The sequence below is a fragment of the Trachypithecus francoisi genome, unplaced genomic scaffold (assembly GCF_009764315.1).
Source record: "Trachypithecus francoisi isolate TF-2019V2 unplaced genomic scaffold, Tfra_2.0 Contig00054, whole genome shotgun sequence".
NCBI lineage: Eukaryota > Metazoa > Chordata > Mammalia > Primates > Cercopithecidae > Trachypithecus > Trachypithecus francoisi.
This window is the reverse complement of record NW_022680465.1, coordinates 735,071-759,623: the sequence shown is the minus strand read 5'-3', so window position 1 is coordinate 759,623 and position 24,553 is coordinate 735,071. Positions and strand designations below refer to the sequence as shown.

Genomic DNA, 24,553 nt, shown 5'->3' with positions numbered 1-24,553 from the left:
GGTCAGGAGTTCGAGACCAGCCTGGCCAACATGGTGAAACCCCATCTCTACTAAAAAATACAAAAATTAGACTGGCATCGTGGCGGGCACCTGTAATCCCAGCTACTCGGAAGGCTGAGACAGGAGAATCGCTTGAACCCGGGAGGCAGAGGTTGCAGTTAGCCGAGATCACACCATTGCAGTCCAGCCTGGGCAACAGAACAAGACTCTGTCTCAAAAATAATAATAATAATAGTAACTGATCCCCCAAATGCTCTGGGAGACTGATTTAAGTAATAATAAAACTCTGGTCTCCTGCACAGTCGGCTGTGTGTGAATTACTCTTTCTCCATTGCAACTCTCCTGTCTTGATAAATCGGCTCAGTCTACACAGCAGGCAAGGTGAACCCACTGGGCAGTTACAGTAACAATGTTAAGAGGTGAGACTTTTAAGAAGTGATTAAGTCATGAGGGCTCTACCCTCACAGGTGGGATTAATGCCATCATAAAAGGGCAAGATCGGTCTCCTCTTGCTCTATCTCTTGGCCCTTCTTTCTATCTTCTGCCATGTCACGATCTAGCCTTCCTCTCCTCTGGAGGACACAGTGTGTGCAAGGACCATCTTGGAAAAAGAGAATGGCCTCACCAGACACCAAACCTGCCCACACCTTAACCTTAGACTTCCTAGCTTCCAGAACTGTGAGGCAATAAATTTCTGTTTATAAATTACCCACTCTCAGGTATTGTTATAGCAGCACAAAACAAACTAAAATAAAGACTAAATGTGTACTTCACAATATCACACTCTCACCCTCCCAATTCCAATCCATTGCCAAGTCCTGCAGATTTTACCTCCTAAGAAACCCTAAAATATACCAATCCACTCCATGTAAACCACAGCTACTGTAGCGCAAGGTACTATTACCTCTACTCTAGATTGCTGAAATGGCTCCTAATGAAACTCTCCAGTACATTCTGACTCCTTCCCAATCCTTTATCCACCACACTGTAGCCAGGACAATATTTTCTTTTTCTTGTCTTTTTTTTTTTTTTTTAAGACAGAGTTTTGCTCTTGTTGCCCAGGCTGGAGTGCAATGGCATGATCTCAGCTCACCACAACATCCGCCTCCCAGGTTCAAGTGATTCTCCTGCCTCACCCTCCCGAGTAGCTGGGATTACAGGCACGAGCCACCACGCCCGGCTAACTTTTTGTATTTTTAGTAGTGACAGGGTTTCACCATGTTGGCCAGGCTGGTCTCCAACGCCCGACCTCAGGTGATCCGCCCGCCTCAGCCAAAGTGCTGGGATTACAGGCATGAGCCACTGCGCCTGGCCCCCAGGGCAACATTTTCAGATAAATCTGATTCTTCTCCCCATCCCACAGGACTTCCAATGGTTCTCAGGATATAGATTGAATGGCTTAAGGTGGCTTGTAAGGCCCTGCATGCCCTGACCCCCACCACACTGCTGTCCCTACTGCCTGTTGAACTCCAGCCACTTTCATTCAGTCTCTTTTACTCACCATGCCATCTCTGAACACATAGCCTCAAACCAGCTCCTCCAATTCTCACCTCCAATCTCATTAGCCACTATTCTTCCTTTAGCTCTCAGCTCAATAATTGCTTCTTTGAAGCAATTCCTGACCACCTTGACTAGTCGAATACCCCTATTTTATAGGCTCTCATTGTACCATGTACCCTCCTTTTCATACTTGTCCTCATTGCAATACACTTGTATGGCTATTTGCTTGCGACTTGGCTCCCCACTGTACTATGAGCTCTTTGAGGACAGGGACTTAATAGGTATTTTTGCTCAAATTTCCTCAGCACCCAGCATAAGGCCTAGCAATAAATTGGTGTTTTTTTGTTTTGTTTTGTTTTGTTTTGTTTTTGAGTCGGAGGCTCACTCTGTCACCCAGCTGGAGTGCAGTGGTGCAATCTGGCTCATTGCAACCTCCGCCTCCTGCATTCAAGTGATTCCCCTGCTTCAGCCTCCCAAGTAGCTGGGATTACAGGCGCACACCACCATGCCCAGTTAATTTTTGTATTTTTAGTAGAGAAAGGGGTTTCACCATGTTGGCCAGGCTAGTCTCGAACTCCTGACCTCACGTGATCCACCCGCCTTGGCCTCCCAGAGTGCTGGGATTACAGGCATGAGCCACTGCACCCGGTCAATTGGTAGACTTTTTAAAAAGAATTGTACCCCAGCAGGTCAGGCTAATATATACTGCTAGAAGCACTGTCTGAGAGTGTCTTCTGCCAAAAGGAAACAGAGCCAGACACTAGTCAAAAGCAGTAAAGACGTAAAGACATATTTTGAGTACTATTGTATAGGGGAAAAGAGACTTTAGTATAGAATTAAGCTCAATCCAAAGACAACTAGGACAAGTGTGTATTTTCAGTCAAGCAGCAGAGTGAGGGAGCCAGTAGAAAGAAAATTCCTAAGGGGAGAGAGACTTCAAGGGTAGGGGTATTCTTGCTCAACTGACTAAACAGGATTCTTGCTCAAGGCAGGACAAGGTGATCAGATATCAAGGGTGGGGGAGTTACTTAGCAGGATTCTTGCTAAAACTGGGCTAGGCAGGCCAAGGACAGGGCCCAAGGACAAGGCATAGTTGAAAAGAAGGCTCAGGGGAGCCTGTCCAAAGTTCGCTCAAAGAGAGAGTCTTTGTTACTTCCTCAGGCCAGTGTATGTTTCTTTATCTTTACGTCTTACTTTGCTGCTAGTCTCCCCACAAAATAGATCATATCCCCACTACTCTTTACTTATTATTCCATAGGCATTTTAAGAGCTTGAGTTATAATTTATATTTCATAAAGTTCTCCCCTTTTTCAATTGCAAATTCAATAGTTTTTAGTAATTTATAGAGTTGTGCAAACGATCACCACATTTTCGTTATCTCTAAAAGATGCTCCATGCCCATTTGCAGCCACTCCCAGTTCCCACCCCATAGCTGCTTTTGAAAGCCATCATATTTGCCTGAGGATGAAAGGTACAGCCTCACTGGAAAAGCAAAAATCAAAACTACCACGCGTGAAATAATTTGAGAACCACCAAGCACTAATTGTGCATTTCTGATTATTTGCTCAAAAACATTAAAAGACAAATCAATGTGAACTAAGGAGTGGGAGGAGGTTTCAAGGAAAAGGTAGAACATTTTAAGGTTTTTCTGCAGAGGAAAAGTGCGCAAAAAAAAAAAAAAAAAAGGAAAAGGAATTTGAGTTGAAAAATACTCCAACGAACGAACCAACATGTTTTCAGACTTGTTGAAGTTCCAATATGGTGCTGTCATGTTCGGTGAGCTGTCTGTCCTTAATCCAGCAAGCAATGTGAGTTCTAGAACAGAAGGATAAGGATTTATCGCAAGCCATAAAAGTTGAAGAAACACTCAACTGAAAATAAACATGTATGGAGCGCCTACTGTGTGTCAAGCAAGGGGCTCTGCGTAGGATAAAAACGGCTCCCCGCAGCTCCCCCTGCCCCGGCCAGGTGGCTGCATGCCCCCTTCCACCTACTCCCTGGACTGCCCTGGGGCTGAGAACGCCCCTGGCGCGAGAAGCTGGACTCCCCCAGGGACCCGCCCGAGATCACTCGGAGCCCGGGGGCCCGGCACAGGTCAGACGCAAGGGGGACATAGCTGGGGTCGGCCCTTCCTTCCCTTCTCCTGTCGCACGACTAGGCCTGCGCCCGGTCCCCACCTGCCGCCCTCCCCCTCCTCCCAGTGAGACCGAAAAGAGCCCGAAGGGCCTGGGAGGGCGGGTGAGATTCCCAGGCCTTTCCAGATGCCCTGCCATGTTTGGCAAAGCGATTGTCTTCCCTCTAGGAGCTCCGCGGACACCCGACCCCTCTTCCTCTCCTTCGCCACTTTCCGTCATTCGCCACGCTGGCCACTTCCCCTCTGCTGCCTCCCACTGAAGCCCCAGCCCGGCCGCGGCCGCCATTTCCCGGCAGCCTCTTCCCTGTGCCTTTCCCTGAAAGGAAATGTACTGGGGCGGGGCGGGGGGCGCTGTGTGAGGGTCTCCGGAAAGCCGCCGGGGAGGAGAGATGTATTTTTTCCAAACTCTCTCCGCCCTCCCGAAGCCCCCGACCTCACCCTTTCTCCCCGCCTTCTTGTGGGCTTGGGAGCGAGAGAGGAGGAGCTGGTCCCAGCACTGGTCACCGCCACCCTCACCCCACAGATCCTGGGGCACGGGTACCCTTACACCACCCCATAAGGATCCCAGCCATGTCCTCTGTCCTTCGCCAGAGCTCATTTCCTCCTCTCCTCCAGCTTCCTGCCCTTTCCCCAAGACAAAGTTGATGTTTACCCTCCCTGAGACTCAATTTCCTCATCTCTAAAGTGGGATGACACGTAAAGACATCTTGTATATGTGAAACATGCCCTGTGCAAAAGAGGGGGAGCAGGAGGAGGGATGGAGGGAGAAAAAGGGCCCTGGAATGTACGGGTAGATGTTGTAAAGAATGTATGGGTCAGAGCATTAGGATAGGTCAGTGGTTCAGAAAATAATTACTGAATATATTATTTTGATTCTTAGATGTTATCTCTCAGTACTTATCTCTTCTTTCAGAAGCCTAACATTCTCTTCTCAGAGGGCCAGGGCAATGTGTGTTCTGTGCATTTATCTGTGCTGACCACTGCTGTGACGGAGGTGGTGGGGCATCCATTCACAGGCTGCAGGCACAGGGACAACATAACTGTGGAGTCCTAATTAGAAAAAAGAAGTCAGGCTGGCTGGAGCAGGGGAAGGCAAAAAGAGAAAGCAAATAAGCTACAAATTTGTCTTTCTTCATGGTCCAGAACATGTAAACAAAAAGAGGAAGCAGATAAGCTATAGGTCTGCTTTTCTTTATAGCCCAGGATATGCGGCTTCCTGCACAGATAACATACATAACTCACAAACTTCCTGCTCATTATCAAACGCCTCAATTTATCAAACACCCCAGCTGACAGAAGAATGCAAGTTAGCTCCCTACTGCCTTGGCTTTCTCAATCAGCCCAAAAACCATCCTGTAAAATCTCCAGCAAGCCTTTGTTTCTTTGCAGTCAGCTCCTCTCTTGCAGGCTGCCCGTTGCCTTCTCGAAATGTATTTTCCAACTTTGTCTAATAAATCTGCCTTTCTTTACCTACAACTGTCTTGGTAAATTCTTTTACCCCTGCACCACCAGCCCAGTTAGTCGACACTCCCCCGCGACGATAACCCCTCACCTTCCCAGCGGAGTCCTGCACCATGTTAACCTGAGCCCCTTGGACTTGCCTGCTTTGCACTCACAAGAAGACATTTTGATCAGTGTGGGAGCAGCTTGTAAAGGGCTCTTGTGACACTCCCGGCTTGGTATAAGGCACAGCAAGTGGAATTTCCTTCCATCAGCAGCTGTTTTGCAACAGCCCTGGAGGCCCATCTTGAAGAAATCTTCATTTTAGCTGACAGCGCTAGGAATTCTACCTGATGGAAAAGGAGCTTGATTTATAAACACGTTCACAATGCATTTTCATATCACTTTGCTGGGTAGAGAAGGCAGAGAAGATATGCCATGTTTACACATGGAATTGTCTTTGTTTTGGTTACCTCCTTTAGGGTTGGATGAGTGAATGCAGGAATCAATGAATGGGTGGATAAGGAAATCCATGTATCCATCAGCCAGTAGTTTCCTGCAGCAGAACCACCCTGAGCGCTTGTTAAAACACAGCTTATTGGCCAGACAGAGGTTCACACCTGTAATCCCAGCACTTTGAGAGGCCGAGGCAGGAGGATCTCTTGAGCCTAGGAGTTTGAGACCAGCCTAGGCAACATAGTGAGATCCCGTCTCTATAAAAATCATTTTAAAAATAACTGGGCTTGGCGGCACTCACCTGTAGTCCCAGCTACTAGAGAGGCTGAGGTGGGAATATCGCTTGAGTCTGGAATTCAAGGCTGCAGTGAGCCGAGATCGCACCACCGCACTCCAGCCTGGGCAACAGAGCGAGACCCTGTCTCAGAAAAACACAAAAAACAAAACACAGCTTGTTGGGCTCCACCCCCAGTTTCTGATTCAGTCGTTGGGGGAAAGGGGATGGGGCGGGGGGGCAAAAAAGGATCTGCATATCTAACCAGGTGGAGGTTCATGCTATTACTGATTGGGCACCACACCCAGAGAACCACTGGCACAAGCCATCCGATACTCTTAGGCCATGATCATTGTGGCTGCAAATTTTCTGCCTGATCCTGCCAAATAGCTCACACACGCAGTCGAAAATAAATCCTCTGACTCAGTGTTTGGGGGGTGTTGTGGGTGGGCTGCCCACTCTACCTCCCAGCACTTTCCTGGGTAGTAGTGTTAGATGTGAGTGTTGGAGCATGAGTGGTGGTGTGTGTGCACGTGTGCACACCAGCTGTACTGCTGTCCCTTTGGAACCTCTAGTGCTGACCACTGACCTTCTACAGGTTCTCTCCTTTGCTCCCCAGAGCCCTTCTGAGTTTTCTTATCCAGCGAAGAAGAGTAAGTGAACATCTAAGATCACAAGGAGCCCTTTATTGTCTCCTGGGATTTGGTGCCATCTAGTGGCTAACTTGAGAATCTTTGCTCAGACTTAGAGAAACTTCTGGAAAATTAACTAAGTAGCCTGGGAAGGCAAAAACACCTACTTGTTTACCCTCTGAGAAAGGCTTCCTGGACAAGGACTGGCTCAACATGATAGGAGTCAAAATGGGTTTCTTGCTCTCCTGAAAGCTGTGATAAAAATTAGAAGTCATCAAAGAATCTCAATCACGTCCCACTGCATCTTCAGCTTGAATGATTTTCCAGAATTGATTTTCATTTCCTGAATGAAATGGAGTCAGGTAATACCAACTTGGTATTTGCCTCCTATCTCATTTCTCTGGGCCCCAAGCTCTGAACAGCCCAAGTATAGCAATACAGTTCCCGAGGGGTCAGTGAAACTACAAAGAGATCTGTAGTTCAAGGTACAGTTGGTACTGATCAGAGGGACATCAGGGTCTTAAAGTCATTGAGGGGTGGAATTGTTAATGACCACTGTGATCCAGACAAAAATCTAAGATATCAGCACACAATGCCACAGGTGCTCAGAATCCTCATGAGAGGTGCGAGGTATTGTCAACATGTGGTTTGGACTTTAATAGAAAACCTAAACTACTTGTTATGGGAACAAAGGGGAGGCGATCAGGGATCATAAAGGAAGCTGCTCCTTAAAGTTGCTGTTTGGGGAACTGTGATGGGTCTCAAAACGTGGTCTTGAGACCAGCAGCATCAGCATGTTCTCAAGCAACATCCCAAAACTACTGAATTGTAAACTCTAGGGATGGGGCCTAGAAATGAATGTTTAAACAATCCCTGCAGATGATTCTGATGCACATGAAAAGTTTGAGAACCGCTGGTTTAAGATAAGCTTTAGATGCCCTAAAATACACCTGAGAGTGTTTAGAGAATCTCCTAATGAATTCATGGAGGAGACAATATTTCCTTAACATAAGCCTGCTTCTTTTTTATGTTTTGTTTTTGACACATAATAATTGTAAGCCTACTTCTTTTTTAACATACAAAGGTGTCTTCTAGTTTGTGATGAAATACAAAGGATATTTATTCTCTTTCACTTCTTTGGATTTTAGAGAATACTATCTTGGTAAGTGGCTCCAAAAGTCCTGTAGACATGGTAAGTTTTTTTAAAAAAGAAGAAAATGTTCAACTTTAATATTAATCAAAAAAATACAAATTAAAATTGCAATGAGATATCATTTCTCAACTAACAAACTGACAAAGATCACAAAGAATAACTTGCATCAATAAGGAGGGCATAAGGGAGAAAATAAAGCACACACTCCAGGTAAAAAGATAAAGTACCAGAATCTTTCTGGTAACACAAATCAGAAGCCTTAAAAATGAGTATATCTTTGACTCAGCAATCCCATTTCTAGGGATGTATCTTAGAAATAATTAATGATATATACAACAATGAACATATAAAGATGCTAAATATATTGTTTATAATTTTAAAATTAAATTTTTAATTTTGAGGGAATTATAAAGTCAATCAGTGTGCCCATATGACAGAACAAAATAAAAATCAATCAACACAAGATTTTTTCCAGTTTTTAAAAGGAAGATTTATTTAACAAGTTTCACTTAGTACAATACATCTAAATGGAAATCACAATACAAGGAAAGATTTAAACCAAAGCCTCAGAATTTCATACAAACGACACGACCAAACTTCTAAAGTATTGGTATTACATCTTAAAATTGTCCCGTATCCTTCAAAAAAAAAAAAAAATGTACACTCACGTGCCTTACAGGATATTAAACCAAAAAGCTAGAATTAACAAACATGCCAAATGTTTTCACTTTGAATCGTAGACACAGCTCCTATATTTGAGTTTTACAGAAAAGCATGTTCTCAACATGCATCCGAAGTTTTCAATGTATTTGTGGTATAAGAGCAACATTTAACATAAGTGAAACTGCATTAACCTAAATACGCTTACTGCTTAGGTACACTCCTACAACATAACTAACTTGAGGAAAGCTAAAAATTGTTTTAACAGTTATGGTCAATACTGAACTTTGTTATTATGTCCTAGATGAATGTTTCAGTGTTCAAAATTACTGAGCTTGAAGTTTTAAAATAATCTCAACTTCCACTTTACAGTAAGCATGAATCACAAGCCTGTAATGCAAAACTGTTAAACTTAACTCTTGTTTTCTTAAAAAGGAGAAAGAAAGATAAAGAAAGAGAAGCTGACCAAGAGTGATCAGAATCAATTATATTTCCCATTTACCATCATACTGGATATACTAGACATCCCTCCCATTCTATTCAACTCCCACAAATGTACAGCTTTTATATATGGAGTAGCTGTTTGGTGCTCCTTCTCTACCTAAGCAAGGTTTGACTGATAGTCACTGGAGTTTTCCTGCAGAACTTGGTCATATCCACTCATACTGCTCTGACCACCATAACCACCTCCATAACCACCACTCAGCTGCTGGCTAGCAGGACCTCCATAACTAGACTGGTTGGATAAGCCCATCCCTCCCATCATTTGGCTACCATAAGCGCCACCACTTGCCCCTGCTGTGGAATTCAAAAAAAGTTCTACATAGCTGTGATCGTAAGCACCCCCACTTGTTCCTGCAGTAGAATTTAAGAAGAGCTCCACATATCTGTGTTGCATATTAGCTTTGTCTTTTGCCATAGCTGCCACAGCATCTTCATGAGTAGCAAATTCAACATCTGCCTCACCAGTAACTCTGCCATCGGGTCCAATTTCAATATGTACTCTCATGGGATTAAGAGGTGAGAAGAAATTATAAATATCATTCTCAGTGGCTCTGTAAGGTAACCCCCTCATGTGTACACAGTGCCCTGTGGTGCTCTGGAAACTGGACCCACCATCTCCGTATCTATGATCAGACATTCCTGAAAAACAGTAATTGAGGTCTCTTCCAAATCTATCAGACCCAAAGCCATATCCATCATTATAGCCACCATAGTCATCATAGCCTCCATACCCTCCACCATAGGCACCACGCCTCATCCTTTCAAACCCAGCTCCTCTGCCAATGCTATTATACCCTCTGCCAGCCCCCGGCCTATCATAGGGACCTGGCCGCTGCATAGCCATGAGCTTTCGAGGGGGATCATAGTGGGTTCGAACTTCAGCTCGGCTACTCTTGAAGATCTCAATGTACCTGTGCCCTATTCTTTCCTTGTGTTTCTTTAAGGCCTTCTCAGCTATCTCCTGCGAAGCAAACTGCACAAAGGCTTCCCCTGTGCTTCGCCCCTGAAAGTCCACTGGCAGTGTCATCCCATTTGGCACAATTTCCAACCCTGAAAAGAACTGAACAATCTCTTCCTTGCTACAGCCAAATGGGAGTCCTCTAAGCCGGACGAAGCCATCGTTGGCAGTATCAGGGCTATTCGGACCTGTATGCTTCAACACCCAATCCATTTCAACACTGTTAGACTTGAATACTTCAACGTATCTGTGTCCCATGGTTTCTCTGTCCTTCTTCAAAGCCAGTTTCACTTCCTCTTCAGATTCAAGTTCAACAAATGCTTCACCACTTGGTCTGCCTTCTCTGGTGTAGATGAAACGAATACCTGATGTGCCATTTTGGATCTTGCAATCAGAGAAGAAGCGCATCACTTCATCAGCTGAGCAGGACCAGGGTAGGCCCCTGACCTTCACCACGAACCCCTCCCTGCCTTCCGTGCTCAGCATCATGGTGACTGTTGGGCTCTTGGTGGCAAGTTTGGCTCAATGCAATTTTAGTGTAGCTGAAAAAAAAAATTAGAAGACTACTGTCATGGAAAAATGCCCGTGATATAGTAAGATAAAAAAGCAAACTATTAATAGAAAATTCAACTATGCTGACAACTTTTCTGTAAGATGTCTGTATAAACAAAAAGAGTTCACCAAATTTTTAACTCATTCATTTTTTAAGTTATTTATTCAACGCCTATTACGTGTTGGATACCATTAAACATTAATAGCAATTGGCCGGGTGTAGTGGCTCACGCCTGTAATCCCAGCACTTTGGGAGGCTGAGGCGGGTGTACCACCTGAGGTCAGTAGTACCACCTGAGGTCAGGCGGGTGTACCACCTAGAGGTCAGAGACCAGCCTGGCCAACATGGTGAAACCCTGTCTCTACTAAAAATACAAAAAATTGGCTGGGCGTGGTGGCAGGCGCCTGTAATCCCAGCTACTCGGGAGGCTGAGGCAGGAAAACCACTTTTATGTACCCAGGAGGTGGAGGTGAGCCGAGATCAGGCCACTGCACTCCAGCATGGGCCACCAGAGCGAAACTAAGTCTCAAAAAATAAATAAATAAATAAAATAAGAGCAACAAATCAGTGGGATAGGTCAACAAATAAAAGATGGCTATATCTGAATATACACACATAAAAAACTTCACTAGATCAAAAGATTAAACAACAAAACATTAAAACACAAACAAAACACAGGTTATATAAGTTCTTTATATAATATCCTTATTATATACAAATGTATGCAAATCAAAATCAGGGAAATATTTGGGCTTCAGAGATAAATGAAAAAAAGACATTATTGGGAAATCACACATTCATTTTAGAAACATTTTTTAGTTGCCATATCCAATACTCAGCTCTGGTATACAAGAATCAATAAGCCCAGAAAGGGCTTATGATCCTACAGGAGCACCAAATAGCATTATTAAAGATGTAAATGCAAATGTACATTATACTTGCCATGACCCTCTGGGTGGGGTATAAGCATAGTATCAAGGAGAGACTAGTTGATCAGTTCTATTGGTTGGAGGTCAAATGGTTAAATGAAACAGACTAACCTGCCCAGGGATCCATAAAGGATTTTTTTAAATTATGATAAAGCACAAATAGGAGAGGGAAAAGCAAGAGAAAAGGCTGGCAAGGCATAGATCAGATCCCAAAGACTTTTATGCAGCGCTAAGACTGCATAAAAAAATTGGAAAAATAACATGGAAAATCCATAAACCTACCATTCTCAGAGTAACCACTAATATGTTCTTTCTAACTTAAAAAAAATCCCAGTACAGCAAATTTAAAGAATTAAAACTGTATAGAAGTATATACACAGTATATACACTAAGCACCTTTTAAGACTTTTAAATCAGGGAGTATGTGGGATGACTTCACCAAAACTCTTTCAGACAGATCACCCTGGCAATAGTGTGGTACTCAGAGGTGGAACTAGGGAGATTAGTTAGAACTTGTCTCTTAAATATATGTTAAAGGAATCGCCTAAGGCAACAGGAGTAAAATGGAGAAAAGCTGTATCTACACATACCAAAAAAAGTGGAATCTGCGGGACTTGATAATAGATTAAGTATGAGAGAATACAGGTATAGGACGATACAGGAGAGCAATCTGGGAAATGTTCAAATTTAATCAATCTTCCAGCAAGTTAAAACCAGAACTAATCATTATTTTTCACCCATCAAGATAATGGAAATTAAACGGTGACAGTAAATCAGTGCTATGCAGAGTTCACAAACTAATAATACACTACTAGAGGAGTGATAATTGATATAAACTATTTCCTTTTTGATAAATCCCACTATATCCTGAAAGCAATTTGATAATACGTATCACGCCTTTTGACAGCAAATACACTTCAGTTATGTGCCCTAAGGAGATGATCTGAAATTCAGACAAAGATTTATGGAGCTATATATTCTTTGAAAAGTACTTTATTAAGAAAACTGGAATATTATGCATTTAATTTTAAAAGTTACAAAAATATTTAATAATATGAGAAATTACTTATGCTATAATTATAAGTGACCCAAGAGCACAGCTGCTTTACAATCTCAACTATGTACAAAATACATGTTCCCATACCCTTTGACACTGCTAGAATCCTTCCAGGAATCTAGTCAACAGAAATACTTACAAATGTTCCTTGCAGCACTGTTAGTAAAGGCAGAACACTGGAAACCTAAATAGCCATCATTAGAGGAATGGCTGAATGAATTATACCTTATCCTTAAAATGGAATGCAATGCAGCCATTTAAAAAAAAAATCTATCTGCCTTGACCCAGAAAGATCTCCAAAATACATTAAATGAAAGAACATACATAGTATGATCCTACTTATAGTAAAAGATTAGCATGCATGTATATACGTATGTAAATAAATAAAAGAAGATCTGGAAGCAAACTTGTTTTTGAGAGAACTGAAGGGTAGGGGGAGTGAAGTGGGCTTTTCGCTTTTTACCCTATATACTTCTATACAGTTTTAATTCTTTAAATTTGCTGTACTGGGATTTTTTTTAAGTTAGAAAGAACATATTAGTGGTTACTCTGAGTGGTAGGTTTATGGATTTTCCATGTTATTTTTCCAATTTTTTTATGCAGTCTTAAATTTCTACAGAAATAATTACTTTTACTTCAGCAAAAAAAGTAACATAAAACAAATTAAAATGTTTGCATTTCTGGGATTTGGTATAGGAAATTTTATAAAATTGTCCAATTTTGAATGTGGATGGTTATCTCATATGGTCTGGGAGCACTGGGCCTCTTGGAAACAAAGTACAAAGTGTAATAACGGCCATAAAACTACACTGAGGAAACGATTTAACATTTACTGATGGCATATTATGTGCCTAGCACACTGCATCTGCAGTGATAACAGTTTTCCTATTAACCATCCTAAGGTCTCAGTGACAGATTTACAGGCTGTTTTTTATTACATTTTGTACGATTTTTTTTTTTTTTTTTTTGCTTGCCTTATCCCTGGGATAACCCATCCCATTTAATTCCCTGCACCACTCTCTCCCTTAAGAGCCCTTCTGTAGGGGCAGAGAGGTTCTACTTCATTACTGCGTCTCCTGGGAAGGCCATCAGGACTGCTGGCTCAAGTGGGAACCAGGACTCTTTGTGAGTTAAGAATTTGTGTATTTATATGCGTGTTACACACATTTTTTAAAAAACTGTAACGACATAAAGTTGAGTAGTCGTCTCTGGGTGGTGAATTACGTGTATTTTTAAATTTTATACTATATTGTTATTTTTCAAATGTTCGAAATTGAGTATGTAGATTGTTGTTATCAGCAGAAAAATAAACATTATTCGAATACTCAATTCAGTAAAGTAATTTATTGGGCGCCTTTGTCAAGCACGCATTTGCCTAGATGTGACTCTACAGATAAAATTCACTTGGGGCCTCCCCCTACAGACAATCAGGCAGTGGAGACTGAGTGCCTGAATAGATAGACCAGCACTCAGACCACTATTTCCAGTATCTGTTTTTCTTAACTCAGGGCTGTGGTTTTCAAACGTTTTTTGCCTTACGGTCACCCTTAGGGGTCACCCGAGACCGGCCCAGACAGACAGATATACAAAAACACATACACAGTCATGAGCGTCCACCATTTCCCCACCAGGCGCAGCACAGGCGGCTTCCCGGCACTGAGATGGGGGGGAGGAGGGAAGAGAGCGCGAGGGGGGAGGGGAAAGCAGAGAACGAAAGAGGCGGAGGCGGCCCCCGAACCCCGCTTTGGTCTTCATCATCACCACCCCTGGGTCCCCAGTTCCCACCCACACACCAACCTCTAACGATACCGGGTAATTTTCCTCCTTCTTCCCTCAAACGGCTATAGCGAGACGGTAGACGACGACCAGAACTACTTCTGCTCACGTAAGCGAGTAATCACGTGAGCGCCTACGTCATGTGAGATCTCGGTCACGTGAGCAACTCTCGGCTTAAACTCGGGATCACTAAGGTGCCGCACTTCCTTCTGGTATGGAAATAGGGCGGGTCAATATCAAGAAAGAAAGAGGATGATTGGTTAGCGGAACGTCTTACGTGACTGATTATTGGTCTACCTCTGGGGATAACCGTCCCAGTTGCCGGAGAAACAGTAACGTCATTATTTAATAAGTAATTGGTGATTGGTCCGCCCCTGAGGTTAAACTGAAAAGCCTAGGTTACCCGCGGAAATCTATGCTGTCTGATCACTGTGACAATGCGGCTGAGGAACCCAGGACTGCATCTGGGCTGCGCGCTTGCGCTTCGCTTCCTGGCCCTTATTTCCTGGGACATCCCTGGGGCCAGAGCACTGGACAATGGATTGGCGAGGACGCCTACCATGGGCTGGCTGCACTGGGAGCGCTTCATGTGCAACCTTGACTGCCAGGAAGAGCCAGATTCCTGCATCAGGTATCAGATATTGGGTACTCCCTTCCCTTTGCTTTTCCATGTGTTTGGGGAACTGGAGGGTCTCAACGGGAACAGTTGAGCCCGAGGGAGCGCTCCCCGACCCGACTCTGCCGCTGCTTTTTTATCCCCAGCAAACTGTCTCGAATCGGGACTAGCCCTAAACTTTCTCTGTGTGACCTTTCCTGGGATGGGGGTCCGGCCAGCAACCCCTGTTTGTTTCTCTCTCTCTCTCCCCCCCCCCCCTTTCTCTTTCTCTTCCTCTTCTCTCCTCTCTCTTTCTCTCTCTCCCTGCCCGGTTCTCCTTTTTCACTGCTCCTTGCAGAGCAGGGCCACCCCATAGGCAGTGTGCCCAAAGTAGCCCTGCCCGGTTCTATTCAGACCCTTCTTGTGAACTTTTGTTCTTCCTCTGCCGGATGCTAACCGTGAGAACATCTAGGATGGGTAGGAGGAATGGGGGATAAGATTCGTGCCATTTTTTCTCCTTTTGGGGTCGTGGATTTCTCGGCAGTATCTCGAGAGAGTTAGAGAGACCCTAAGGTCGCTGAGATCTCTCCCACCTCGCCTATGAGCGTGGCATCAGGCTGGAAGGTTGACATGGAGGAACTTTATACATTTACACCTTTGGGTGAGGGTTGAGGCTGAATTAGATAGGTATTGAACGTGTCTGACCCTCACAATCCTTAACTGTAAATTAGGATTACAACCTTTTAATTTCAGGGAGCTGGCAAAAAAAGATCTGAAAAATAGTTCTTATCTCACACAGGTGAACTTTCAAGGAGATAACCTATTTAAAGTACATAGCACAGTGCTTGACCATTCAATTGCGCGTACAGAGCAAATGTTCCCTAATCTGGAATCGATGGGAAAATGAATGTAAACCTACAAATCTGAATGAATATGTGTATTTTTCTGGAGAGAGGATATTTACCTTTCTTCAGATTCTCAAAGGGCTCTGTGACTTTAAAAAGGTTAGGAATCACTGATAGATATTGGTAAAAGGTGGCAGTCACAGTACATTTCTGTGTTCTTAAGTTATTCCTATGAATATCTTTACAGATTAAGTCAGGATGTTGGTCAGACCTCACAGAAGAAATTGGCCTTCTAAGTTTCATGTGACCCTGTGGTACAGTATGTGTGGCAATTTTGCCCGTCACGGATTTTTTTTTTTAGTGGTATTTGCATCTGATTAAAAAACTAATGCATAATCATTGCAAAAAATGTAGATAAAGAAGAGCAAAATGAAAATAAAGATTTCCCCCCACCATTCCACCACCCAGAAATAATCATGGTTAAAATGTTAATATACAACCTTGCAATTGTTTTCTATATAAATGAAAACATAGATTTCTTTTTTTCATTATTTTCCATAAAAAATGGATCATGTTTATGTCATGTTTGGCTAATGACAAGATCCTGGCACCCAGCCTGGGCTCAAATTCTGCCTCGTTGTTACTTAACCCTGTGACATTGGGTAAATTACACTTTTTTTTTTTTTTTTGAGACGGAGTCTCACTCACACAATTCTCCTGCCTCAGCCTCCCGAGTAGCTGGGACTACAGGCGCCCGCCACCACGCCTGGCTCTTTTTTTTTTTTTTTGTATTTTTAGTACAGACGTGGTTTCACTATGTTAGCCAGGATGGTCTCCATCTCCTGACCTCGTGATCCGCCCACCTCAGCCTCCCAAAGTGCTAGTGCTGGGATTACAGGCGTGAACCACTGCGCCCGGCCTTAGGTTTTTTGTTTTTTGTTTTTTTTTTTGGAGAGGTTGTTTCACTCTGTCACCCAGGTTGGAGTGCAGTGGTGTGATCTCTGTTCAGTGCAAACTCCACCTCCCGGATTTAAGCAATTCTCCTGTCTCAGCCTCCCGAGTGGCTGGGATTACAGGCGCGCCACCACAACCAGCTAATTTTTGTATTTTTAGTAGAGACGTAGTTTCACCATGTTGCCCAAGCTGGTCTCGAACTCCTGGCCTCAAGTGATCTGCCCACCTCGGCCTCCCAAAGTACTGTTATTACAGGCGTAAGCCACTGCGCCCAGCCTTCCTTTATCTTTTAGTTAATGTGCACGTATGTAATCTTTTAGGTGAACCTTTTGTGATGTTGTGCCAAGTTCCTTAAAAAGCCCTTTCGGAAGCTGGGCAGGTGGCCCACACCTATAATCCCAGCATTTTGGGAGTCCGAGGCAGGTGGATCACTTGAGGCCAGGAGTTCAAGACTAGCCTAGCCAAAATGGCATAAACCCTGTCTCTACTAAAAATACAAAAATTAGCCAGGTGTGGTGGCACGTGCCTGTAATCTCAGCTACTCAGGAGGCTGAGGCAGAAGAATCGCTGGAACCTGGGAGGCAGCAGTTGCAGTGAGCCAAGATGGCGCCACTGCACTCCAGCCTGGGCGACAGAGGGAGACTCCATCTCAAAAAAAAAAAAAAGAGATAAAAAAGAAACCTAAGTACTTTTGGGCTTTGTTAAGGATTTTGTTAAATATATAAAGGATTGCAGGGAGAATTAACTTATTTTTAATATTGAGTATGCTTATCCAAGAGCAAAATAATATTTGTCCATTTATTCAAATCATTTAGAAGCATCATAGTTTTAACATATGAGCCTTGCACATATCTTAAATTTATCTGTAGGCATTTTAGGTTGTTCAGTTGTTCTTGTGAATGGGATCTTTTTCTCCAAATAGGATTATTGTTGATATCTGTTGATTATGTTAACTTTGTAGTTTCTTACTTTACTGAACTGTCTTCTTAGATCTAACAATCTTTTCAATTTCATCATATATTTCTCATTCCTATTTTATTTGAAGTTTTTAGGGCAGAAGTATTAAGGGGATAAGAGAGACAAAAGAAAATCTGGAAAAACAATTCATTTTACCTTACATTGCTTGTGATTACTACCACACTATTACTGGATTGGAAAAAATGTGAAATTCCAAGGTGCCTAATAGGTACCTAAGTGTTCACTTAATGAATTGTAATGATTATTGGAATTTCTCTTTCAGTGAGAAGCTCTTCATGGAGATGGCAGAGCTCATGGTCTCAGATGGCTGGAAGGATGCAGGTTATGAGTACCTCTGCATTGATGACTGTTGGATGGCTCCCCAAAGAGATTTAGAAGGCAGACTTCAGGCAGACCCTCAGCGCTTTCCTCATGGGATTCGCCAGCTAGCTAATTATGTGAGTTTATAGATAATGTTCTTTTTCATTCAGAGGACTGTAAGCACTTCTGTACAGAAGCTTGTTTAGAAACAGCCCTCATGGCCGGGCGCAGTGGCTCACACCTGTAATCCCAGCACTTTGGGAGGCCAAGACAGGTGGATCACCTGAGGTCAAGAGTTCGAGACCAGCCTGGCCAACATGGTGAAACCCCGACTCTACTAAAAATATAAAAAATTAGCTGGGCATGGTGATGGACGCCTGTAACCCCAGCTACTCGGGTGGCTGAGGCAGGAGAATGGCTTGAACCCAGGAGGTGGAGGTTTCAGTGAGCCGATATTGCACCATTGCACCCTAGCCTGGGCAACAAAAGCGAAACTCCATCTCAAAAAAAAAAAAAGCAAGAAAAGAAAAGAAGAAAAAGAAACAACCCTCATGACACTTAGAAAGTAGAATAGCTGGCTGTTATCTGAACATCACATTGTAAGGCTTATCATGTGGACTTTGCATTCCATCAGCAGACATTTTTTTTTTTTGAGACGGAGTCTCGCTCTGTCGCCCAGGCTGGAGTGCAGTGGCGCGATCTCAGCTCACTGCAAGCTCCGCCTCCCAGGTTCACGCCATTCTCCTGCCTCAGCCTCCCGAGTAGCTGGGACCACAGGTGCCCGCCACCACGCCCGGCTAATTTTTTGTATTTTTAGTAGAGATGGGGTTTCACCGTGTTAGCCAAGATGGTCTCGATCTCCTGACCTCGTGATCCGCCTGCCTCAACCTCCCGAAGTGCTGGGATTACAGGCGTGAGCCACTGCGCCCGGCCTACAAATGTTTTGCAATAGCTGTTGAGGCCCATCTTGGAGTTCTCCTTTTGCTAAAACGACTGAACTCTCTAGGAGGAAAAAGGAACTTGGTTCTTGACATAAGCGTGCATGCATTTCCATATAACCTTTGGGAAGCTATTCCAGTGGTACTATAAACTAGAATTTTAGAAGACAGAAGGAAAATATTCTGGAGATCATTGAAGAGAAATAGAGTCCAACACTAGTTAAAGATGATGAAGACAGATTTTTTTTTTTTTTTGACAGAGTCTTGCTCTGTCACCCAGGCTGGAGTGCAGTGGCACAATCTCAGCTCACTGCAACCCTCCACCTCTTGGGTTCAAGTGATTCTCCTGCCTCAGTCTCCCAAGTAGTTGGGACTATAGGCGCACACCACCAAGCCCAGCTAATTTTTATATTTTTAGTAGAGACGGGGTTTCACCATATTGGCCAGGCTGGTCTTAAACTCCTGACCTTGTGATCCGCCCACCTCGGCCTACCAAAGTGCTGGGATTTCAGGCATAAGCCACCACGCCCAACCGATGAAGACAGATTTTATTCAGTACTACCACAGTAGAGGAAAGAGCCAAGTTCAATTCCAAATACAACAAAGACAGGTGGAGATTTGTAGCCAATGAGCAGATTGAGGGGGTCAGTGGATGGAATATGTAAGAAGACATCAAGGGTAGGGAGCTTCTTGCTAAAGGCAGACCGTGAACTTAAACATGAAGGGTGGGGAATGAGGGAAATTGATCAGATATCAATGGTGGCAGTATTGACTTAGCAGGATTCTTGCTAAGGGGGCTTGCTAGGACAGACATAGGAAGCCAAGGTGGAGGTCTAGTTGAAAAGAAGGCTCATCAGAGAAGTCTAACCAAAGTTTGGTCAAGGAGAGTCTTTGCCAAGGTAAATCTATCATTGCCCTCAAAAGGTAACTTTCAGGATCCCATCAGGAAGATCAGCATGGCTGCTAGCTTCCTCCTCAGTTCTGGGCTATAGCTCACACGCATAGTTTGAACTAGCGCAGCAGAACTGGGGGATTTATTCTTTGTCTGCCAACAAACTCATCTGGGTGATTTTGGGGGTTTGTGGAAAAAAGCCCCCAATACCTAGTGAAGTCACCTTGTCTCTTCCCCCAGCCTGGAATGGTTCTCTCTTTCTGCTACCTCATGATTGTGCTTCTACGATGGTGACTCTTTTCCTCCCTCTCATTTCAGGTTCACAGCAAAGGACTGAAGCTAGGGATTTATGCAGATGTTGGAAATAAAACCTGCGCAGGCTTCCCTGGGAGTTTTGGATACTATGACATTGATGCCCAGACCTTTGCTGACTGGGGAGTAGATCTGCTAAAATTTGATGGTTGTTACTGTGACAGTTTGGAAAAGTTGGCAGATGGTATGTTTCATTCCAGAGATTTAGCCACAAAGGGAAGAACTTTGAGGCGAAGGTAGCTGAGCCAAAGAACCAATCTTCAGAATTTTAAATACCCTGTCACAATACTGGAAGTAATTATTCTCCATGTGCCAGAGCTCCCATCTCTTCTCTTTCAGTTAATTAATTAATTCATTCATGTAAAATCCATGCATGCCTAACCATAGCTAATATTGTGCACTTATAATTCAAGAGGGCTTCAAGAGTTAATTAGTGATTGTAACTCTCTATAACACCATTTAGGAGAGTCCAGGTTGTCAGTTGGTCACAAAGAAAGAAGCATCTTCATTCCTGCCTTTCCTCAATATACACACCATCTCTGCACTACTTCCTCAGAACAATCCCAGCAGTCTGGGAGGTACTTTACACAATTTAAGCATGAGCAACTGCCTGTCCCTGCTGCTAGTTTAAACATGAAGCTTCCAGGTAGCCTCTTCTTAAAATATACAGCCCCATCAGGATGTGATGGCTCATGCCTGTAATCCCAGCACTTTGGGAGGCTGAGGCAGGTGGATCACTTGAGGTCAGGAGTTCGAGACCACCGTGGCCAACATGGTGAAACTCCGTCTCTACTAAAAATACAAAAATTAGCTGAGTTTGGTGGCACATGCCTGTAATCCCAGCTACTTGGGAAGCTGAGACAGGAGAATCACTTGAACCCGGGAAACGGAGGTTGCAGTAAGCCAAGATCGCACCACTGCACTCCAGCCTGGACGACAGAGTGAACTCCGTCTCAAAAAATAAAAATAATATATATATATATATATATATATAGCCCCAGCTGGAAATTCATTTCTTTCCCTTATTTCACCCATTGTTTTCTCATACAGGTTATAAGCACATGTCCTTGGCCCTGAATAGGACTGGCAGAAGCATTGTGTACTCCTGTGAGTGGCCTCTTTATATGTGGCCCTTTCAAAAGGTGAGATAGTGAGCCCGGAATCCAATAGAACCGTGCTGATAGATAGAACTTGACAACAAAGGAAACCAAGGTCTCCTTCAAACTCCAACATTACTTAATATCATCCTACCATCTCTCCCAGGTTCCAACCACTTCTCACCATCCCCACTGCTATAATTATAGTCTAAGCTACCATCACCTGGAAAGTCATCCTTGTGTCTTCCCCTTTATTTCACCATTCATGTCCTGTCTATCAACAGTCCTTCCACCAGTATCTCTAAAATATCTCCTGAATCAGCCCACTTTCTTCCATCTCCACTACATGCACCCTGGCCTTCCAAGCTACTATCTATCGGCTCTCACCCAGACTGCTGTGACAGCCTGATCTCTCTGCTTCCACTCTGTCCCAACCCCCATCTATTTTCCAAGCAGCACTAGAGTTATCTTATTAAAATGTAAATATCAGTTGTTGTTTTTTTTTTTTAAGAAAAAACCCTGAGACTTAGCAGAGTTATAAAAAATATAAATGGCATCATCAGTTCCCTGCTTAAAACCCTTAACTGGCTTCCAATTGCACTTGGAATGAAACCAAACCGCACTGATCCAGCCCTTGCCTGCCTCCCCAACATCCAAGGGGTCATGGCTCTTTCCCTGGCTACACTGGTTTTCTTTCTGTCCCTCAACACTGCAAGCCTATTGCTGCCCCAGGGCCTTTACACTTGCTCTTTTTCTGCCTGAAACAGTTCTTCCCCAAATATTTTTAAAGGGCCGGGCTCCTTAACATCGAAGTCTCAGACCAAACGCCACATATGCAGACAGTTCTTCTCTAACTACTTTAAAATAGCCCTCTGTCCATTCATTCTTTATCACATTAACCTGTTTAATTTCCTTCTCAGAGCTCTGCACTATTTGGAAGTATTTGTTGACTTGTTACCATGTCTCCCCACTAGAGTGTAAGTTTCATGAGGGCAGGGACCTTGTCTGACTTTGACTGTATCCCTAGCATATGGTTAAGTGTTGAATGGTTATTTATGGAATGAATCCCTATTATTCCCTCGTCTCTGCAAAACAGTCTTTTTTCTCAGCATCTTAAACCTGATATCCCACCTGCCTATCTACAAACTTTTTTTTTTTTTTTTTTTTTTTTTTTTTTTTTTAATGACAGAGTCTTACTCTGTCACCCAGGCTGGAGTGCACTGGCACCATGTCGGCTCACTGCAACCTCAGCCTCCCAAGTAGCTGGGATTACAGGCGTGCACTACCACATCTGGCTAATTTTTGTATTTTTAGTAGCGACAGGGTTTCACCATGTTGGCCAGGCTTTTCTCAAACTCCTGACCTCAGATGATCCGCCTGCCTTGGCCTCCCAAAGTGCTGGGATTACAGGCATGAGCTACCGCGCCCAGCCTCTACAAACTTTTTATTCCATTAACAAACTATATGCCTAGGATTTAAGTTTTCTTAATGCTTGATGGAGTCCTATGTAATTTTGCAGCTTTTAATTGTACTCATTAAGATCATTTTAGTTCTGATTATAGAAGTAAATTAACTTTAAGGGATTTCAAGTTATATGGCCTACTTCTGAAGCAGACTTCTTACAGTGAAAATTCATTATAAGGGTTTAGACCTCCTTATGGAGACCTTCAATCTGTAAACTCAAGGCTACAAGTGCCTCTTTAAACTTGACTGTTTTCATCTCACAAGGATGTTAGTAGAAAGTAAACAGAAGAGTCATATCTATTTTCACAGCCCAATTATACAGAAATCCGACAGTACTGCAATCACTGGCGTAATTTTGCTGACATTGATGATTCCTGGAAAAGTATAAAGAGTATCTTGGACTGGACATCTTTTAACCAGGAGAGAATTGTTGATGTTGCTGGACCAGGGGGTTGGAATGACCCAGATATGGTAAAAACTTGAGCTCTCCTTGTTCAAGACCCTGCAGTAGCCTTGTTTCCTATTTTGACATTCAAGGTAAATATAGGTAAAGTTCCTGGGAGGAGGCTTTATGTGAGAGTACTTAGAGCAGGATGCTGTGGAAAGTGGTTTCTCCATATGGGTCATCTAGGTAACTTTAAGAATGCTTCCTCTTCTGTTGTTTGAATTATTTCATTCTTTGTCTCAGTTAGTGATTGGCAACTTTGGCCTCAGCTGGAATCAGCAAGTAACTCAGATGGCCCTCTGGGCTATCATGGCTGCTCCTTTATTCATGTCTAATGACCTCCGACACATCAGCCCTCAAGCCAAAGCTCTCCTTCAGGATAAGGATGTAATTGCCATCAATCAGGACCCCTTGGGCAAGCAGGGGTACCAGCTTAGACAGGTAAATAAGGGTATATATTTTAAGATGGCTTTATATACCCAGTACCAAGTTTGTCTTGGGCCTAAATCTATTTTTTCCCTTGCTCTTGATGTTACTATCAGTAATAAAGCTTTTTGCTAGAACCATTATTTTCAAAATAATGCTACAGTATCATTTTAATTTTTCCTACAAGTGCTTGATAGTTCTGACATTAAGAATTAATGCCAAACTAACAGAGCCACTTATCACTAGTTGCTAAGCAATCACACTTATTTTCTTGGTTTTTCAGGGAGACAACTTTGAAGTGTGGGAACGACCTCTCTCAGACTTAGCCTGGGCTGTAGCTGTGATAAACCGGCAGGAGATCGGTGGACCTCGCTCTTATACCATCGCGGTTGCTTCCCTGGGTAAAGGAGTGGCCTGTAATCCTGCCTGCTTCATCACACAGCTCCTCCCTGTGAATAGGAAGCTAGGGTTCTATGAATGGACTTCAAGGTTAAGAAGTCATATAAATCCCACAGGCACTGTTTTGCTTCGGCTAGAAAGTACAGTGCAGATGTCAATTAAAGACTTACTTTAAAATGTTTATTTTGTTGCCAACTACTACTTCCCGTCCACCTTTTTCTCTATTCACTTTAAAAGCTCCCTTTCCACCAGGCTCAGTGGCTCATGCCTGTAATCCCAGCGCTTTGGGAGGCTGAGGCAGGCATATCACCTGAGGTCAGGATTTCAAGACCAGCCTGGCTAACACAGTGAAGCCCCGTCTCTACTAAAAATATAAAAATTAGCCAGGTGTGGTGGCGCCTGTAGTTCCAGCTACTCAGGAGGCTGAGGTAGGAGAATCACTTGAACCCGGGAAGTAGAGGCTGCAGTGAGCCAAGATCATGCCACTGCATTGCAGCCTGGGCAACAGAGTGAGACTCCATCTCAAAAAAAAAAGTTATATTTCCTTGAATAAAATTTTCCAAAGTTGAAACTTTGGTACTAAAACTATTAAACCCGTATTTACTCATCCAGATACCCACCCCCCTTGTTGAGATTCTCTCCCAATTATCAAAATGTGTAACATATTTAACTACAAAGAGCTATAAACATCACTAAAACTGAAATGTAATAAGGATTTATAGGCCAGGTGCGGTGGCTTACGCCTGTAATCCCAACACTTTGGGAGGCTGAGTCGGACAGATCACGAGGTCAGAGGATCTAGACCATCCTGGTCAACATGGTGAAACCCTATCTCTACTAAAAATACAAAAATTAGCCAGACGTGGTGGCAGGCACCTATAA

General features: G+C 43.4%; 2 protein-coding genes and 1 long non-coding RNA gene across 5 annotated transcripts; 1 reads left to right on the top strand and 2 right to left on the bottom strand.

The window, feature by feature from the left end:
- Window positions 1-2,132: 2,132 nt before the first annotated feature.
- Window positions 2,133-5,884, bottom strand: LOC117086017. The gene is made up of 3 exons (XR_004438182.1): window positions 5,832-5,884; window positions 5,232-5,424; window positions 2,133-3,315 (listed from the first exon to the last, which is right to left on the bottom strand). It is a non-coding gene; the product is annotated as an uncharacterized LOC117086017 (long non-coding RNA).
- A 2,170-nt stretch (window positions 5,885-8,054) lies between these two features.
- HNRNPH2 (heterogeneous nuclear ribonucleoprotein H2) lies at window positions 8,055-14,229 on the bottom strand. Of its 2 annotated transcripts, none has more exons than XM_033214817.1 (2): window positions 14,048-14,229; window positions 8,055-10,253 (listed from the first exon to the last, which is right to left on the bottom strand). In XM_033214817.1, the coding sequence occupies exon 2, from the start codon at window positions 10,198-10,200 to the stop codon at window positions 8,851-8,853; it is 1,350 nt and encodes a 449-aa protein (XP_033070708.1). In that variant the 5' UTR covers window positions 10,201-10,253; window positions 14,048-14,229; the 3' UTR covers window positions 8,055-8,850. The 2 variants fall into 2 exon arrangements, with proteins under 2 accessions (XP_033070708.1, XP_033070779.1); XM_033214888.1 differs by having other exon boundaries at window positions 14,060-14,229.
- Window positions 14,230-14,237: 8 nt separating this feature from the next.
- On the top strand, window positions 14,238-23,852 carry GLA (galactosidase alpha). 2 transcript variants are annotated; one of them, XM_033214999.1, is made up of 7 exons: window positions 14,238-14,657; window positions 17,661-17,835; window positions 19,847-20,024; window positions 20,891-20,982; window positions 22,711-22,872; window positions 23,090-23,287; window positions 23,556-23,852. In XM_033214999.1, exons 1-7 carry the CDS (start codon window positions 14,464-14,466, stop codon window positions 23,844-23,846), a joined length of 1,290 nt encoding a protein of 429 aa, XP_033070890.1. In that variant the 5' UTR covers window positions 14,238-14,463; the 3' UTR covers window positions 23,847-23,852. The 2 variants fall into 2 exon arrangements, with proteins under 2 accessions (XP_033070890.1, XP_033070979.1); XM_033215088.1 differs by lacking the exon at window positions 23,090-23,287.
- The last annotated feature ends 701 nt before the right edge of the window (window positions 23,853-24,553 follow it).

Coding starts and splice junctions, on each gene's coding strand:
- HNRNPH2 (XM_033214817.1), bottom strand. CDS start 10,200: ATGATGCTGAGCACGGAAGGCAGGGAGGGGTTCGTGGTGAAGGTCAGG.
- GLA (XM_033214999.1), top strand. CDS start 14,464: ATGCGGCTGAGGAACCCAGGACTGCATCTGGGCTGCGCGCTTGCGCTT. Junction 20,983..22,710: donor ATATGTGGCCCTTTCAAAAG/GTGAGATAGTGA, acceptor CTATTTTCACAG/CCCAATTATACAGAAATCCG. Junction 23,288..23,555: donor AGGGGTACCAGCTTAGACAG/GTAAATAAGGGT, acceptor TTGGTTTTTCAG/GGAGACAACTTTGAAGTGTG.